Below are 18,139 nucleotides of genomic sequence, written 5' to 3' on the forward strand. Positions count from 1 at the left end.
ACAAATGCCGTGTGTCGTTAGAGATGCTTTAAAAAAAAAAAAAAAGTCACACGGAAATGGGGGTGGGGGGGTTAAAAAAAAAAAAGCAAACAGACAAACCCTGGAAGATGCAGCAGAGCCCCCTTGCTCCCGAAATAAAACTCCTGGTGGCTGTAACAGCAGCGGCAGCGCTACTCCCGACAGAAGTTTTCAGCTGTCACTTCTAACAGCTGAGCGCTTCCTAGGAGAGAGCGACAGGCCGAGAAGAGAGGTGGTTGTGGGAGGTCTCAAGATTTTAATACTTGAAATTTACAGTCGAAGGAAAACCCTTCCGCACTTCACCTGCACTTACGGGACACCCAGTAAGCGAACACCCCTTCCCCCCAACATGCGCTTACACCACTCGCGCCCCGCCACATTCAAGTTCAACAGCTCAAGGAATTGACCACGCGCCCTTTTCGTTCACTCCAGAAACAGACTGCTCCGGGCTGCGCTGATTAGGAGCTATGGGCGCGACCTGCACCTGCGAGTCCTGGAACGGCCTCACACCTAGGACCAGATCCACCCCGCCCGCTCCCCTGTCTCGTACAGCGCGGCGCCTGTGCTCCTCCAAGAGACTACTCGCGCCCCCTCGGGTCTCCGCGCTCTCGGAAGCGCCAGGCTTCCAGGGCCCGCGCCGCCGCCCTGGCCCTGTCACCTCGGGCCCCCCGGGACCCCGGGCCTCACCCCCTCCTCCAGCTCATCCTCAGAGCCCGCGTCCTCTGGCTGGTCCAGGTCTATGTCAAACACTCCTGCCATGTCCTCAGCTTCCCTGTCTCGGAAGTCCGGCGCTGGGTAAAAGCCGTCCCGCCTCCGTCGTCGCCTCATGGGCCCGGACCCGCCGCAACCACCGCCGCTGCTGCCGCCATCACCGGCTGCTTGGGCTTAGTGCGTCTGCGCTTAGGCCCTAGACTGGCTCCTCAAGTTCAGCTCTAGAGCATGCGTACAGAGTTCTATGAAGCCGAACTGTGGGCAACGAACATGCGTAGAGCTTTCGCCTGGAGCAAGGTACTGGCAGAAGCATGCGCAGAACCCCAGCCGAAGCCTCTTATGGTAGCTAGGCCATGCGCATTGTGTGCTAAAGCCTTTGATGGACAAGGAGCATGCGTACCATGTCTGAAGTTGATAAATTGAAATTGAACATGCGTAATTAACCTCTGAATACCGGGGGAGGGGGGAGGAACCTACAACAAAACTCTTGGTTTATGAACATGCGCATTCGTTCTCCGTAGCTTTTTTTGGTATTGAAAGGGAGCATGCGCATAATGACGGGATTGGCCCTCTGAAGTTTGAACAGGACCAAAACGGCTGGTTCTGGGTCTGTCAGTGAGTGGGGTTTATGGGGAACTCCTGGAGCTAGTGGGGAAAGGGAGAGCCTTGGTTTGCTATTCTAGTTCAGTGGCCTTGCGAAAATCACATAACTTTTCAAAGCCTCGGTTTCCTTATCTGTAAAATGAGAATAATGATACCTAGTTTGCAGGGTTATTTGAAAATTTACAAGTACAGTTTGGCTAGAAAGCCACTGTTCGTTCTAGTGCTGCACAGACCTGGTGTGAGGTCTTTACCAAAAATTGTCTTTTCAGTGTTAAAAATAGAGAAGACTTATTCCCTTATTTCCTCTGGTTCTGTCTTTCCAAGCTTAGTATTCCTTGCTGTCTACCCGAGCTAAACTCTTCTAAGTGTTATTGTCATTACCAGGCCAGAAGGTGATTGGTAGAGAAAGAAAGTCATTATGTAGAAGAGAGAAAATTAATGTTAATTAAATGTACAATTGTTGAGCTAACTTCTGCATTCTGTGTGTTCCTGTAGTGTGAAGTATATACTAGGAATTCCTTCAACTAGCATTCGTTTTATTTTGTTTTGTTTTAAATGCATGCTTAGGGAAATAGTGAATACAAATCAGATTTCAGAAACTATTGAGCTGTCTGAATGCATTTGGGTACAGTAAATTCCAAATCCCAAAACTGTGTGTAGAAAGAGAACAACTTCCTTGAATGATTAAGCTGTTTCATCTATAACACCATATACATGGCATTTTAAAATTATACTTTTATTGATGTGTATTAATACATATGACATTCCTTATTTATTAGTAATGTAGTGGTTCTCAAAGCCTATATTTTTCTATTGCAGGTTGCTCACTTTTTTGAAGGAGGCCTAGTTTGCATCTCAGCATGTCAATAGTAACAGTGCAACTTGGTCAGTGTGGCAATCAAATTGGTTTTGAAGTATTTGATGCTCTATATAGTGACTCACACTGTCCCCAGGGACTCTGCTCTAAAAGAGAGAATGAGGTGTATCAAGCATCTTGCAAAGAAAGATTCTTCAGTGAAGAGGAAAATGGAGGTATGTGTGGTCAGTCTATCCATTGTCCTCTCCTTTTCTCTGACATAACCAACCTCTTCAAGGCCAAGTCCTCCATGTGGTATCTGAATCCCATCTCTTTTCATGACTTTGCTGTCAGCACTTTGTGTCTGTGTTAACAACCTTTGCCTCTCCAGTGGCATCTTCCCTCAGCACATGAGCATGCTCAGATCTCACCAATCTACAACCAACCAAACAACTTATGACTATAGCTTTTTTTCTTTTTTCAAGATTTATTCCCTTTTGGGTGTGGGCACTGTGGGGTGGTACAGAAAGTACAGAGAATTTGGAATTTCATTTGGAATGAAAAAACATTTTTTTTCAATAAACTCTACCCCCAACATGGGGCTGGAACTCACAACTCCAAGATCAAGCATCACATGCTCTACCGACTGAGCCAGCCAGACGCCCCAGTTTTTTTCCTTCTTATGTCTTTACCTTCTCAATCTCCTAATCACTAGATCCAGTGACTGTTTTTCTTTTCTTAATTCACTTAACTTTTCTCCTGGATTTTATTCCATTAACTATAAAATTCTCTTCTTGAAACTCCTTCTCCTTAGTCTCTGAACTTTTTTTTTCTCCAGTGGTTGCATCTCTGGCTCCCTTTCCTCTGTCCTCACTTACATAGCTCTCTCTGGGCCATTTCAGTTACTGTTGTAATTTGCTACTTCTTTGACACTAGTGACTCTCAAATCTAGCCTAGCCTCTCTTTTTTTTGCTTTAAAATTTTTTTTAATGTTTATTTATTTTTGAGAGAGACAGAGACAGAATACGAGTGGGTTAGGGGCAGAGAGAGAGGGAGACACAGAATCTGAAGCAGACTCCAGGCTCTGAGCTGTCGGTACAGAGCCCAACGTGGGGCTCAAACCCACAAGCTATGAGATCATGACCTGAGCTGAAGTTGAACACTCAACCAACTAAGCCACCCAGGTGCCCCATCTAGCCTCTCTTTTAAGCTGCAGACTGATTAGTGGACATCTCCACCTGCATCCCCCTGTGTACCTCAAACTGAGCATCTCCATATGCTAGGGTGTTTGTTATCTTTCCTTTAGAACTTGGGCTCTGATTGCCCACATACTATCAAACATAACCATCTGCTTAATTTACCTCCTACATATATCTCTTCTCCCCTTTCCATCTTCACTGTCATTGGCTTAGTTCTGGCTCTTGTCCTCTCTCACCTGGACTGTCACCTGAACTGTTTCAAGACATTCCTTCTAGTTTCCCTGCCTTCACTTTTGTGTCTATCATATCTATTCTCCAGACTGCTGTATTTATTTGTTATTTTAGAGAGAGTGTGAGTGGAGGAGAGGGGCAGACCAAGAGAGAGAATCATTTTTTAAATATTTGTTTATTTTTGAGAGATAGAGAGACCGAGCACAAGCAGGGGAGGGGCAGAGAGTAAAGGAGACACAAAATCTGAAGCAGGCTCCAGGCTCTGAGCTGTCAGCACAGAGCCTGATGCAGGGCTTGAACTCATGAACCGAGGTCATGACCTTAGCCAAGTTCAGATGCTTAACTGACTGAGCTACCCAGATGCCCCTAGAGAGAGAATCTTAAGCACGCTCAGCACGGAGCCTGATACAGGACTCAATCCCATGACCTTGGGATCATGCCCTGAGCTTAAATCAAGAGTTGGACACTCAATTGACTGACCCCCCTCGGCGCCCCCACACTACTGTATTTAAAAAGTCATCTGACAAGGGGCGCCCAGGTGGCTCAGCCTGTTCAACATCTGACTTCAGCTCAGGTCATGATCTCACAGTTTGTGAGTTCTAGCCCCACATTGGGTTCTCTGCTGTCAGTACAGAGCCCACTTTGGATCCTCTGTCTCCCCTCTCTCTCTCTCTCCCCCTCCCCCACTCCTCTCTCTCTCTCTCTCTCTCTCTCTGTCTCAAAAATAAGCAAACATTAAAAAAAAAGCCAATCACCTGACAGGACAACTGGCTGGCTCAGTTGGTATAGCATGTGACTCTTGATCTCAGGGTTATGAGGTCAAGCTCCACATTGGGTGTAGAGATTACTTAAAAAATAAATAAAAGGGGCACCCGGTGGCTCATTCAGTTGAGCATCCGACTTCAGCTTAGGTCATGATCTCGCAGTCTGTGAGTTCAAGCCCCGCGTCGAGCTGTGTGCTGACAGCTCAGAGCCTGGAGCCTGCTTCAGATTCTGTGTCTCCCTCTCTCTCTGCCCCTCCCCTGCTCATGCTCTGTCTTTCTCTCTGTCAAAAATAAGTAAACATTAAAAAAATTTTTTTTAATAAATAAAAATAAAAAATAAATAAAAATAGGGGCACCTGGATGGCTCAGTCGGTTGAGTGTTTGACTTCAACTCAGGTCATGATCTCACAGCTTTTGGGTTCAAGCCCTGCGTCGGGCTCTGTGCTGACAGCTCAGAGCCTGGAGCCTGTTTCAGATTCTGTGTCTCCCTCTCTCTGCCCCTCCCCTGCTTGTGCGCGCGCTCTCTCTCTCTCTCTCTCTCTTTCTCTCTCTCATTAAACATTAAAAAAAATTTTTTAATAAATAAAAATAGAATAAAAAGTCATCCGACTATTCCTCATCTGCTTGAACATTTTCAGCAGTTTCCCATTACCTTAAAAATAAATTTCAAGTTGGGGGCCTGGGTGGCTCAGTTGGTTAAGCATCTGACTTTGGCTCAGGTCATGATCTCACAGTTCGTGAGTCTGAGCCCTGCATCAGGCTCTGTGCTGACAGCTCAGAGCATGGAGCCTGCTTGGATTCTGTGTCTCCCTCTCTCTCTGCCCCTCCCCCTGCCTCTCTCTCTCTCTCTCTTTCTTTCTCTCTCTGTCTCAAAAATAAACATTAAAAAAATTAAAAAAAAAAAGATAAATTTCAATGTTTTTAGCACTGCATACCAGGACTTCCAAGATCTGAGCCTGCCTACTTTCCATCTCCATCCATTACTTCCTCCACCCCTTCCTCCATCTTGTGCTTCAACAATCCTGAGCTGCTTATTGTGCCCATGGTATTTTATATCTCTGAATGTGCTACTCTTAGTGTGGATTCGTCATGAGTCATTATCATGTCATGCTGTGATTGAGTTTTATCTCTCTCACTAGTCCTTCTAGGGCCAGATTGATGTTGTCTTCATCTCTGTGTTACCAGCACAGTACATGGCACATTGTAAGCTCTCAACAGATGTTTGTAGACCTGACCCAGTGATCATTTTAGCCCACACTGATTCATCCTGCTTAGCAGAATGCTAGCATTATGAGGTGCCTGGGTGGCTCAGTCGGTTACGAGACCGACTTCAGCTCAGGTCATGATCTCATGGTTGTGGATTTGAGCCCCATGTTGGGCTCTGTACTGATAGCTCAGAGCCTGGAGTCTGCTTCGGATTCTGTGTCTCCCTCTCTCTCATGCTCTGTCTCTCTCTCTCTCTCTCTCTCTCTCAAAAACAAGTAAACATTAAAAAAAAATTAAAAATGGGGTGGCTGGGTGGCTCAGTTGGTTAAGCATCCAACTTCGGCTCAGGTCATGATCTCACAGTTCCTGAGTTCAAGCCCTGCGTCAGGTTCTGTGCTGACAGCTCAGAGCCTTGAAGCCAGCTTCAGATTCTATGTCTCCCTCTCTGTCTCTCTCTCTGTCCCTCCCCCACTCATGCTCTGTCTCTGTCTCTGTCTCAAGAATAAAAAATAAACATAAAGGGATGCCTGGGTGGCTCAGTTGGCTAACCGTCCGACTTCATCCCAGGTCATGATCTTGCGGTTCATGAGTTCAAGCCCCGCACTGGGCTCTGTGCTCACAGGCCCTGGAGCCGGCTTTGGATTCTGTGTCTCCCTCTCTCTCTGCCCCTCCCCTCCTCATTCTCTGTCTTTGTCTCTCTCTCTCTCTCTCAAATATAAAACAAAACATTAAAAAAAAATTTTAATAAAAATAAAAGAAAAAAGAATGCTGAGTACTATTATCCGTCTGCATATACCTGCTGCTGCCCACTTCAGTTTCTAAGCAGTGTGACAGATCTTTCTATCCTCAACCTTTAGATTTTTTTTTTTCTTTTTTTGGACCTAGAAATTTGTTCTCTGCGAGAACCCAAATAAGACTTATGAAATATTTTTCTTTTGGTTTTTCTTCTCTCTCTAGTTCCCATTGCCCGGGCTGTACTTGTTGATATGGAACCTAAAGTTATCAATCAAACACTATCAAAGGCTGCCCAGTCTGGCCGATGGAAATATGGCCAGCATTCGTGCTTCTGTCAGAAACAAGGTTCTGGAAACAACTGGGCATACGGGTAAGAGTAACTCCTCATGTTTTCCAGTTTAGGTATAGCTACCTGGACAGCTTAGTTATAGCTGTACAGTTAATATACCAAGCACATAATCTTGAAATTGCTGTTTTAGGGGCACCTGGGTGGCTCAGTGGTTGAGCATCCAACTTCGGCTCGGGTCATGATCTCACAGTTCGTAGGTTCATAGGTTCGAGGCCCACGTTGGGCTCTGTGCTGATACCTATGAGCCTAGAGCCTGCTTCAGATTCTGTGTCTCCCTCCATCTGTTGCCCCTCCCCTGTTCACGCTCTGCTAACATTTAATGAATAAATGTTAAAAAATTTTGTTTTAAATGGCTGTTTTAGGGGCACCTGGGTGGCTCAGTCGGTTAAGCATCCGACTTCAGCTCAGGTCATGATCTCGCGGTCTGTAAGTTCGAGCCCCGCGTCGGGCTCTGTGCTGACAGCTCAGAGCCTGGAGCCTGTTTCAGATTCTGTGTCTCCCTCTCTCTCTGGCCCTCCCCCATTCATGCTCTGTCTCTCTCTGTCTCAAAAATAAATAAACATGAAAAAAAAATTTTTTTTTTAAAATGGCTGTTTTAAAATGTAGAGTGTAGGGATGCCTGGGTGGCTCAGTTGGATAAGCATCCGACTTCGGCTCAGGTCATGATCTCACAGTTCGTGGGTTTGAGCCCCGCATCAGGCTCTGTGCTGACAGCTCAGAACCTGGATCCTGCTTCTGATTCTGTGTATCTCTCTCTCTCTCTCTCTCTCTCTCTCTCTCTCCTCCTCTTCTGCTTGTACTCTGTCTCTCTCTCTCAAAAATAAATAAACTTAAAAAAAAGTTTTTTTTAATGTAGAGTGTGACTTCATCCAGAAGAAACTCTTTATTCTGTCTCATGTATGTCTGTGCTTCAGGTCCAGGTAATGATGAAACCAGGGATCTCTTGCCAGCAAGGTTTTCTACTTTTTCATGTTGTTCTGCCAACTAACTTCTCATTAAAAAATATTTTGGGGTGCCCACGTCACTCAGTTAAACATCTGACTCTTGATTTCAGCTCAGGTCATGGTCTCACGATTCGTGAGATCAAGCCCTGCATCAGGCTCTGTGCTGACAGCATGGAGCCTGCTTGGAATTGTCTCTCTACCTCTCTCTGCCCCTCCCTCACGTGTGCATGCATGGACACACACGCTGTATCTCTTTCTGTCTGTTTCTTAAAATAAATAAATAAACTTAAAAAAAAAACAGTATCTTTACCTGGCAGGTATTCCAGCTAATAGAGAACCCAGCAAAGCAGTAGTATGTCCTGGGGTTCTTTGGAAAATTCCAATGCCTGGTTCTTACTTCCAGAGATTTTGATTTAATTGGTTTAGGCTAAAGCCCAGATGTTGGAACTTTTCAAAGCTTCCCTAGGTGATTCAAATGTGCAGCAAAGTTTGAGAACCACTGTTTTAGGAATATTATTATGAATGTTGGATGTTATTTTGTACCATAAACTTGCAGAACTATCTGGTAATTGAAGTCTTCAGCTAAAGGAATGACCTGTAAAAGATAAGTTTCTGTACCCAGTAAATTCACTCTCCCCGCAATCCTATTCGCCTTTAACTTGTATATTTTAAATTTTGTCGATCAGAGCCCCTGTTCCTTTCATGAAAGTTAGTTCACATCCATGGGTTTAAAAAGCCTTCTCTATCCTATATCTTCCTCTCTGCATTGCCTCTTTCTGATTAAACTGAAAGGTGTTTGTGTTTGTTTCTTTTGTGTTGTAGTTACTCTGTTCATGGACCCAGGCATGAAGAATCTATAATGAACCTAATCCAGAAGGAAGTGGAAAAATGTGACTGTTTGAGTGGTTTTTTCATCATAATGAGTATGGCTGGGGGCACAGGATCAGGTCTAGGAGCCTTCGTTACACAGAATTTACAAGATCACTACTCAAACTCTTTGAAAATGAATCAGATTATATGGCCTTATGGAACCGGTGAGGTAGGAACATGTTAATTGAAAATTTTATATTTTGTGTTCTTTGCAGTGAAATAAGTGTAGGTTAAAGATTGATTTTACCCTTTCTTTGGAAATATTAATTTACTACAACAGGAGTCATTCATTATACAATATGGTACTTTTTGGAATTTTTAAAACAAGGACACCTCATTCATTTGGAAAGGTTTAAGCAAAGTTAAATGGATTGTTCACAAAAGTACCATCTTAGGAATCCACTCCTGGGTTAGTCCCTCTGGATATAGTATGTAAAGGAGGGACCTTGACCACATGTGGGGGTTCATCATGACATTACCAACCTCCAAAGAATTTTCCTTTCTTTCCATTGAGAGGAAATTTCTATATAGGCTAGTTTCTTGTTGATCAGCCTAGTAGGAGAAATTCTAAAATGGAGGTGAGTTAAGTCACTATAGGAAACGCTGTAGGAAGAAAGTATGATAGTAATAGTCACTGTTTATTAAGCCCTTACTATATACAGGACACTCTTTTAAGTGCTTTACTTGCATTCTGTCATTAATCCATACAACTCTAGGAGCTGATATAATTATTACACCTGTTGTACAAATGAGAAAACTGAAGCATGGAGAGATTATATAACTTGTTCAAGATCATATAGCTAAAAAGTGACAGAGCTGGGATTTGAACCCAGGCAGAATGCCCTTACAATCTACCCTCGTAATTGCTCTTTTCTTTTGCCTTTCTTATTTCTGACCTTTTTCTCTCCAGGTTATTGTTCAGAACTACAACTCCATTTTGACTCTTTCTCACTTGTACCGATCTTCAGATGCCCTCCTCGTTCATGAAAATGATGCTGTTCATAAGATCTGTGCAAAACTGATGAACATCAAGCAAATCTCCTTTACCGATATAAACCAAGTCCTTGCACATCAGCTGGGAAGCGTGTTCCAACCTACTTATTCTATGGAAGGCTCATATCACTACAGAAGAAATCCATTAGGTATTTGTCCTCTTGTATGTAACTTGTATGAAAGTCTTACGTTTTGAAAGCCTCAGTTATTCGTCCCTGGCTTGTCCCGTCTGTCTGAGGATACACTCAGATCTCCCTCATCTCAAAAACCTTCCTGAAGAACTACCTAGCTCTCCAACTAGATAGTTGGAAGTTTTGAGAAGTTACTAAATTTCTGAAGTGATAGATGCGCATTGGTTCTATTCTTCAGGATCCTTTTCTTCTTCTTCTTCTTTTTTTTTTTTTACAGCAACTTTGAGATATAATTCACACACCATATAATTCACTCATTTAAAATGTACAATTCAATTTTTTTTAAGTTTATTTATTTTGGGGCACCTGAGTGGTTCAGTTGGTTGAGTGTCCAACTTCGGCTGAGGTCGTGATCTCGCGGTTCATGAGTTTGAGCTCCATGTTGGGCACTGTGCTATCAGCTCTGAGCCTGGAGCCTGCTTCGGATTCTGTGTCTCCCCTTCTCTCATCTCTTCCCCTGCTCACGCTCTCTCTCTCTCTCTCTCTCTCTCTCAAAAAATAAATACACATTAAAAAAAATTAAAGTTTATTTATTTTGAGAGACACAGAGAGAGCGAGTGCACAAGTGGGGGAGGAGCAGAGAGAGTGAGAAAGAGAATCTCAAGCAGGGTCCACGCCATCAGCATAGAGCCTAATGTGGGGCTTGAACTCACCAACTGTGAAATCGTGCATGACCTAAACTGAGGTTAGGAGTGGGATGCTTAACCGGCTGAGCCAGGCGTCCCTACAATTCAATTTTTTAGCATATTCACAAAGTTCTACAACCATCATTTTCATCACCCCATTAAGAAACCCACCATTCTTTTTTCAGCTTATTCATCAAGTGGTGCCATATCAATCCAAATCATCTAGATGCAAATAACTCCATAGTCTATACCCTTCTCGGTCCTAATGTCTTTCCCAAATAGTTGCCTATCCCAATTTTTTTAGTTGCCTTCTGGCTTCTTCAAGTTTAGAATGTTCTGAATAGATCCATCTTTTTTTTCCCCTGTCCTCTCTCCCCTGCTCCCTCTTCCTAAGTTTCTATCACCTGGATTTCTCCCACTGTCCTCATATCCCATCAGTATGTTCAGACCTGTTGGTGCCTTCTCTACCATCTGCCTGCATTCTTCCCCCTACTTCCCTATCTCTCTGACATTCACTCAGGGTGCCAGTATCTCTCAACTAATACTGCATACTCTCCCTGAACACAAAGCAAACTAGCCTCTTTCTATTCCTTCTCTCTCTCTCTCTCTTTCTCTCTCTCTCTGGCATAAAAACAGAGCTTAGATCTAATCAACATTCCTATCTGAAGGTGGTCCTAACCTTGCATTCCTTCCTGTACCTGCCTCCTCCCCCTGCAGTCCATCTTGCAAGCTTACTGCAACAGAGCCTCCCCAGTGTGCAGATCTAATTCTTGTACTCCCTCGTGTTCATCCTATGGCCAGGTTTGCCAGAATTCCTTTGCCTGGCCTCCACATCATGCCCTGAAACCTGACTTTCTAGCTTCATTACCTACTGTCTCCTCTACATGGATCCCCACCTACTTTTCATCCTGTCTGCACTGTCTCTCTTCAGTCTGGTGCTTTCCAGCCCAGGTCCCTTTGTTCAGTGTTCCTTCTCCTTAGAAATCGCTTCCTCCTTCCTTTCTTCACCTCTATTAAAACCTTATACATCCTTCGGTGTCCCAATTCAAGTGATAATTTTTCTGTAAAGCTTTCATACTGAGGTCTTCACCTAAAGTAACCCTCTTTTTCTGAACTTTAAGGCATTCTCTATCTCTTTTATGTCACTTAATATTTTTTTCCATTATTTCTTTAAGTGTGTTTGTTTATCTTTAAAAGTAACACAAACAGCACACCTATTCAACAAGTGAAAAACAATACGCAATCAAAAGTAAGTGTCCTTCCCACCCTTTCCCAGATGCTACCACTATAACTAACACCATGTGTTTCCTTAGAGAGGGATTCTGTCATGTGCATATTATGTAGTCCTACTAATGTGCAACTTCCTTGGAGACATGTCTCGTTAATTTCTGTGCATTCTACAGTACTTACTGTATTGCACATCTGTTCATTCAGCCAATATTTATTGACTTCCTACTGTGTGCCAGGCACTATGCTAAATGTTGGGGATCCAATGCAAGCCAATGCAGACATTATGTTCACTGTGAAATGTGAAAGACATTAAACAAATAAATTACACCAAGAATGTATAATTAAAGAACTCACCAACTGTGAAATCGTGCATGACCTAAACTGAGGTTAGGAGTGGGATGCTTAACCGACTGAGCCAGGCGTCTCTGAAGTGCTCTGCACTCTGAAGTGCTCTGAAGGAAAGAAGTCCAGTTTCAAGAGAATGTGTCACAAAGGAATCAGACTTAGACTGCAGGGACAAGGAAGACTGCCCTGAGAAAGTAACACTTGAGCCAAAAGCTGGTAAAGGACTTGGAGATGACTAAGCCAAGGGAAGGAGGAGGGAACAGCATGGGCAGAGGTCTTGCAGCAGAAGGAATCCTGGCACATCAAATAGAAATCCCATGACCCCGTAGCACAGAGAATGGTAAGGCTAAAGTGGTGAGCAGGGGTAGGCCTTGCAGATTCTCATAAGCCATTTAGAGGCCTTCCTCATTACCCTAAGAATAGGGAGAAGCCGCTGAAAGATTTTAAGCAGGTTGGTGACATAATCACTTTTCCTTTTGAAAAATCCACTGGACTTCTGTGGATAGCTGATTGGAGGTGAGTCTGTAGGCTGGTCTAGTCATTCCCTGCAGAGATTGTGGTGGTTTGAACTCATTGAACTGCACTGAGAAAATAAAGATGGTTATTAATAAAAACTCCCCCACTATGTGCAAACCTTACTGTGCACTTCACCTCACAATTTGCACTTCACCTGGTGTCACGGTGGGAGAAGTGTCCTGCTCCTGTCAAAGATAGCTCTCTCGCTTAATTTCTGGGTCCCATTCCCTCTCCCTTCTCAGGGACTTAATTCTTCACTCATCTCTCGTCCTCCCCTGTCATAAACTTATGCCTCTTTCCTGGATTATTGCCATTACAACTATTGGGCATCTCTTACACTGAAAAAATCCTCCCTTGACATCACCTCTAGTGATTGCACCCATTCCTCTGTTATTCTTTAAAACAACGCAAGGGTGTGTGTCCTTGCTGTCATTAGCTCCTCCTCATCTCATCATGTTCACCCCCTCTGATCTAGTTTCTACCCCACCATGTCTCTGAAAATGCTTTTTATAAGTCACAAGTGTGTCCACATTGCCAAATGTAGTGGACACTTTGTTGTCCTCATTTCCATCAGTAGAATTTGGCATGGCTGATCTTTGGTCTTCCAAATCTTTTGTCTTTTGTGACAGCCCTCTTCTCATTTTCCTTTTATCTCACTGACTACACCTTTTATTCCCTTCTTTTCTCCTCCTTTGGCTCCTTTTCTTTTTCCCAAGCTCTAAATGCTGGTCTTAGACCCTCTCCCTGATAACTGGCCTAGTTCCATGGCTTTAAACACCATTTGTATTCTCCAACTTGCTGGTTTATCTCCAACTCTGACCAATTCCCTAAGCTCCAGATTTCTATAACCAGTAGCCTTTTCCTGTATGACATTTATATGTACACATTTCATGGACATCCCAAACATAATGTGTCTAAAACAGAGAGCTTTCCCCCAGAAGCGCATTTCTTTCTCACTCCCTCAGTTACTCAGTTTTAAAATCTTAGATGCAGGGGCCTGGGTGGCTCAGTTGGTTAAGCATCTGACTTTGGCTCAGGTCATGATTTCACAGTTTGTGAGTTCGAGCCCCGCGTCCGGCTCTGTACTGACAACTCAGAGCCTGGAGCCTGCTTCAGATTCGGTGTCTCCCTCTCTCTCTGCCCCTCCCCCACTCATCCCCTCTCTCTCTCTCTCTCTCTCTCTCTCTCTCTCTCCCTCTCTCTCTCTCTCTCTCTCAAATAAATAAACATTAAAAAAAATTGGGAGGGGGGTCCTGGGTGGCTCAGTCGGTTGAGTGTCCGACTTCGGCTCAGATCATGATCTCGCAGTTCGTGAGTTCGAGCCCCGTGTCAGGCTCTGTGCTGACAGCTCAGAGCCTGGAGACTGCTTCAGATTCTGTGTCTCCCTCTCTCTCTGCCCCTTCCCTGCTCATACTCTGTCTCTCTCTGTCTCTCAAAAATGAATAAATGTTAAAAAAATTTTTTTTTAATTTTTTTTTTTTTAATCTTAGATCCAGAGGCACCTGGGTAGCTCAGTCGGTTAAGCATCTGACTTTGGCTCAGGCCATGGTTTCGTGGTTCAAGAGTTTGAGCCCTGCATCGGGCTGTCAGCACAGAGCCTACTTCAGATCCTCTGTCCCCTTCTCTTGCTCCCCCTCCCCCATTCATTCTTTCTGTCTCTCTGTCTCTCTCTGTCTCTGTCTCTCTGTCTCTCAAAAGTAGATATTTTTAAAAAGTTTTTTAGGGGCACTTAGATGGTTCAGTCGGTTAAGCATCCGACTCTCTGTTTCGGCTCATGTCATGATGTCACAGTTTCATGGGTTCAAGCCCGCATCGGGCTCTGTGCTGATGATGTGGAGCCTGCTTGGGATCCTCTCTCTCCCCCTATCTCTGGCCCCCCCCCCCCCCCCGCTCACTCTGTCTCTGTCTCTCTCAAAATAAATGAATAAACTTAAAAAAAATTTTTTTTTAATTTAAATCTTAGATCCAGTTTTCTTACAGGAAAGTCTATAATTGCCTCTATTGTATGTGGTTTATCTTCTGTCTTCCAGTTTCCCTTCTTTCCTGCCATTCTCCCCTGTTCATGAACAGAGCCTCAGGGGCCTCATTATGTATCATATAGCCCAGCTCATTCTCACCAGGGTGTCCGTTCTTGCTGTCCTCATTAACTTCCTTCTCCCTCTACCAGGAGTATTCTCCTGACCATTTCCCTTTCATCTTTCAAGTCTCAGCTCACTGTTACCTTCTTAAAATGGCCTTCCATGATCCTATTTGAGGAGCGAGCACCTATAATATCATCCTGTTTGTTTCCTTCCCACCATTTATTACTTTCTGACATTGTTTTGTTCATTTATTACCTCTTTTATTCTTTCTTCCTTTCTTTCTTTCTTTCTTTCTTTCTTTCTTTCTTTCTTTCTTTCTTTCCTTCTTTCTTTCAAGAGGGAGAGAGAGCACACACCAGCATGAGACAGGGGCAGAAGGAGAGAGGGAGGATCTTAAGTAGGCTCAGCACAGAGCTTGACATGGGGCTCTATCCCACAACCCTGGGATCATGACCTGAGTGGAAATCAAGAGTTGGACACTCAACCAACCGAGCCACTCAGATGCCCCTGTTCTTTGTTTCTAACCACTAGAATAGAAGCTCTGTGAAAGTAAGGCCTTGTCTACCTTGCTCACCACTGTGTCTGCTATCCTCAGAACAATGCCTCTCATATAACAGGTCCTTGCTAAATGAGACTAAACACATTGAGATAAAGAGGATAGATTTGAGAGAAATTGGGGGTGGAGTAAAATGCAGAGGACCAGGTGATGGATTGGATCTGGAAAATGACAGAAAGGGAGGTGCAGAGCATAAGTCATGGGGCCCTGGGTTACAAAACAGTGTAGTCTGTAGTGATGTTTGCTGGATCTGGGGACACTAAAAAAAGATCTGATTTGTGAGGCATAGTATGGGGCAAAGAAAGAGGTGGGTCTTAAACATGTTGAGTGTGAGGTGCCTTTGCCATATCTTAATGGAAATGTCATGTGATAAGTTAGCTGGAAGTTTACCTGGTCTTCCCACTTCAACCTTTGCCAGCCCACAGCCTTTTCTAAAGTTTAGCAGCCAGACTGAACTCTGGCTTTACTTGTCTAAAAGGTTAAATCCCATTAGATCCTGTTACTCTCTTATTCAAAACTTTCAAGAGGTTTCCCATCTCACCCAGAGTTAAAGCCAAAGTAATTGTAATCACATGCAAGGTTTTGTTCTGTCTGGTTTCCATTGCTTTCTTGACCTTATATCCTGCTCTCTCTCTTCTAGCCACATTGGCCTCCATGCTTTTTCTCAGATATATCTGTTGTGCCTCAGAGTCTCTGTACTAAATGACCTCAGATACCCACATGGCTCCATTCAGGTGTTTGAGGAGATGTCACCTTTACAACAAAGCATCAGCATTAGTGAGCATCTAAATTCTGAGGGGCCCCAGTCTGTGATGTGGGGTGACTTTCTACAGCAATGCTCTGACAGCAACAGAGAATGTGAGGAGTGGGGCTGGTCCAAGATTGGACTTTCACTTAGGAAGATTTGATGAAGAGACAGGGGCAAATAGCCGGGTAAGAAAAGAAGTGAAGCAAGGGGAAGACTGATGGACTGAGAAGGCAGGAGGTCCATGGATTAGTTTGTCTTAGTCCATTTAGGTTGCTATAACAAAAGTGCTATTTACTAAGTAACTTATTTAGAACATAACATTGTTTCTCATGGTTCTGAAGGCTGGAAAGTCCAAGATCAAGGCACCAGTAGGTACAGTGTCTGGTGAGGTCCTTCTTCTTGGTTCTTAGATGGCCATCTTCTCACTGTGTCCTCACATGGCAGGGGGTGCTAGAGAGTTCTGTGGGGCCCCTTTTAGAAGGGCACTAATCCCATTTCTGAGGGTTCCACCCTTACCATACCATCATCTTGGGGGTTAGGATTTCAAATATATGAATTTGAGGGGGGAACAAACCTTCAGTCCATAATAGGGTCTTAACAAGGTCTTGGCATGGTTAAAAATGAGAGTAGGTAAACAAGAAGGCTGGAGGGAAAAGTAGATTGTGACCGTTAATAATTCATGTGTTGGGGAGGCTGGGTGGCTCAGTTGCTTGAGCATCCAATTCTAGATTTCAGCTCAGTTCATGATCTCAGGGTCCTGAGATAGAGCTCCATGTCGGGCTCCGTGCTGAGCATGGAGCCTGCTTGGGATTCTCTCCCTCCCCCTCCCTCTGCTCCTCCTTTGCTCTTTCTCTCACTCTCAAAAAAATAAAAATAAATAAAAAAATTTAAAGGTAGATCATTAATTACCTTTCTAAAGAATGATCATTCATGTGTCAGTGCTATATTTGTTGACTATTGTTTGTGCTATGCAATAAAATTCAGCTGTAGGTATTTTGCATTAAAGGACTCTTATGTTCAGGGGTGCCTGGGTGGTGCAGTCAGTTAAGCATCCAACTCTTGATCACAGCTCTGGTCATGATCTCACGGTTTGTGAATTCGAGCCCCACATCAGGCTCTGCTGTGATGGTGCAGAGCCTGCTTGGGATTCTGTTTCCTTCTCTGTGCCCCTCCCCCACTTGTGCACTCCCTAGTGCACATCTCAAAATGAATAAACGTTAAAAAAAAAAAAAAGATTCATGTTTAGAGGAAAGTCCACTAGTCATAAGATCAATTTGTGCAAAACTTTGTAGATGTTTGTGTCAAAATTTGTTCTTTTCTTTAGGATATAAGATGAGTTTGCACTCAGTGTTACAAAATTTATATTTCATGTTGTTATAATAATATATTTTTCTCTTTTCTCAAGTTTTTTCCCAAAAATATATAAAACAGCTCTGAATGCAAAACAAATTAGCTTTTTTCCATAATCCTGTTTCATTACAAATATGTTTCTAAAGATAGGTGTATTCCTGTCTTCAGGAATCACTAATCTTGTCTTTTTTCCCTAGTAGAATTTCCTTTAACATGCCCTGCTTATCCTTTAACCAGATAAAATAAATAAGAGATCTAGAAAATTTTCTAAAGGAATATTTAGTGGATATGAATGATGATAAAAGCATATTAGCTCTGATGCTCACTTAGATTCCTGGGGTGTAGCTACATATTTTGTTCATATTTCCAGTTTCTTAGCTTCTACATTCTTGTTTCCTTTTTGTCAAAGTATGTTTTCTCACTCAAGCTAAAATAGGTGCCAAAATGAAGCAAATATGTGATCTGAAATAGACATTGTCTCTGAAATTTTATTTACATTTTTAAATTTAAGTAATTCTGGCCTTGGTGGAGAAAACATATTTGGCCCCCCAAACCATCTAACCATAGTTGTGTAAGGGTCAATGGAAACATTGTGGAATTTAAAAATTCAGTCCAGGTTTTTTTCTTTACAGGAGAGTTAATGGAGAATTTAGTCCCCCATCCTGAATTCAAGATGCTGGGTATTCGTAACATTCCTCAGATGTCTGAGAACTCACTGGCTTACAGTACATTTACTTGGGCTGGCCTCCTCAAGCACCTGAGACAGATGCTCATTTCTAATTCGAAAATGGAAGAAGGTAACGGGTATTTTAAAAACATGCAAGCCACAAACTGGGAAAAGAGCCTGCACTGGAGTTCTCAGTATAAACTGGCTTGGGCGAGTTGAAATAATGGTGACTTCTGGTCAGGGAGGTTCCTGCAAAAACTTACCAGGACATCCCAGGAGGACTGCTTAATCACTGCACAGTTTCATTAACCAAAAATGAAAAAAATTTTCAGAGGAGTTTAACATTTTTTTAAGTTTTGTTGATTGATTGATTGATTGATTGATTTTTAGTAATCTCTGTACCCAACAGG

General features: G+C 43.3%; 2 protein-coding genes across 17 annotated transcripts in view; one reads left to right on the plus strand and one right to left on the minus strand.

Annotated features, from left to right (window-relative positions):
• Window positions 1–951, minus strand: part of RPS6KB1 (ribosomal protein S6 kinase B1) — a 119,887-nt gene extending 118,936 nt beyond the window's left edge. For 3 of the 12 annotated variants that reach the window (XM_040496930.1, XM_040496940.1, XM_040496943.1), the window contains exon 1: window positions 706–948. In XM_040496930.1, coding sequence (XP_040352864.1) covers window positions 706–846 — 141 coding nt within the window. In that variant the 5' untranslated portion in view covers window positions 847–948. Of the gene's footprint in view, window positions 1–99; window positions 199–705 lie in introns of those variants that run through there. The other 9 variants (XM_040496937.1, XM_040496936.1, XM_040496938.1 and 6 more) reach the window with 7 other exon arrangements.
• A 104-nt stretch (window positions 952–1,055) lies between these two features.
• The window catches only part of TUBD1 (tubulin delta 1), a 31,274-nt gene continuing 14,190 nt past the window's right edge, over window positions 1,056–18,139 (plus strand). Inside the window, exons 1-6 of one of the 5 annotated variants that reach the window (XM_040496946.1) lie at window positions 1,056–1,164; window positions 2,152–2,364; window positions 6,486–6,633; window positions 8,379–8,595; window positions 9,337–9,568; window positions 17,695–17,859. In XM_040496946.1, the coding sequence (XP_040352880.1) occupies window positions 2,193–2,364; window positions 6,486–6,633; window positions 8,379–8,595; window positions 9,337–9,568; window positions 17,695–17,859 (934 nt within the window). In that variant the 5' untranslated portion in view covers window positions 1,056–1,164; window positions 2,152–2,192. The other 4 variants (XM_040496945.1, XM_040496944.1, XM_040496948.1 and 1 more) reach the window with 4 other exon arrangements.

This window comes from Herpailurus yagouaroundi, unplaced genomic scaffold (assembly GCF_014898765.1).
Source record: "Herpailurus yagouaroundi ecotype Mexico unplaced genomic scaffold, PumYag 189, whole genome shotgun sequence".
NCBI lineage: Eukaryota > Metazoa > Chordata > Mammalia > Carnivora > Felidae > Herpailurus > Herpailurus yagouaroundi.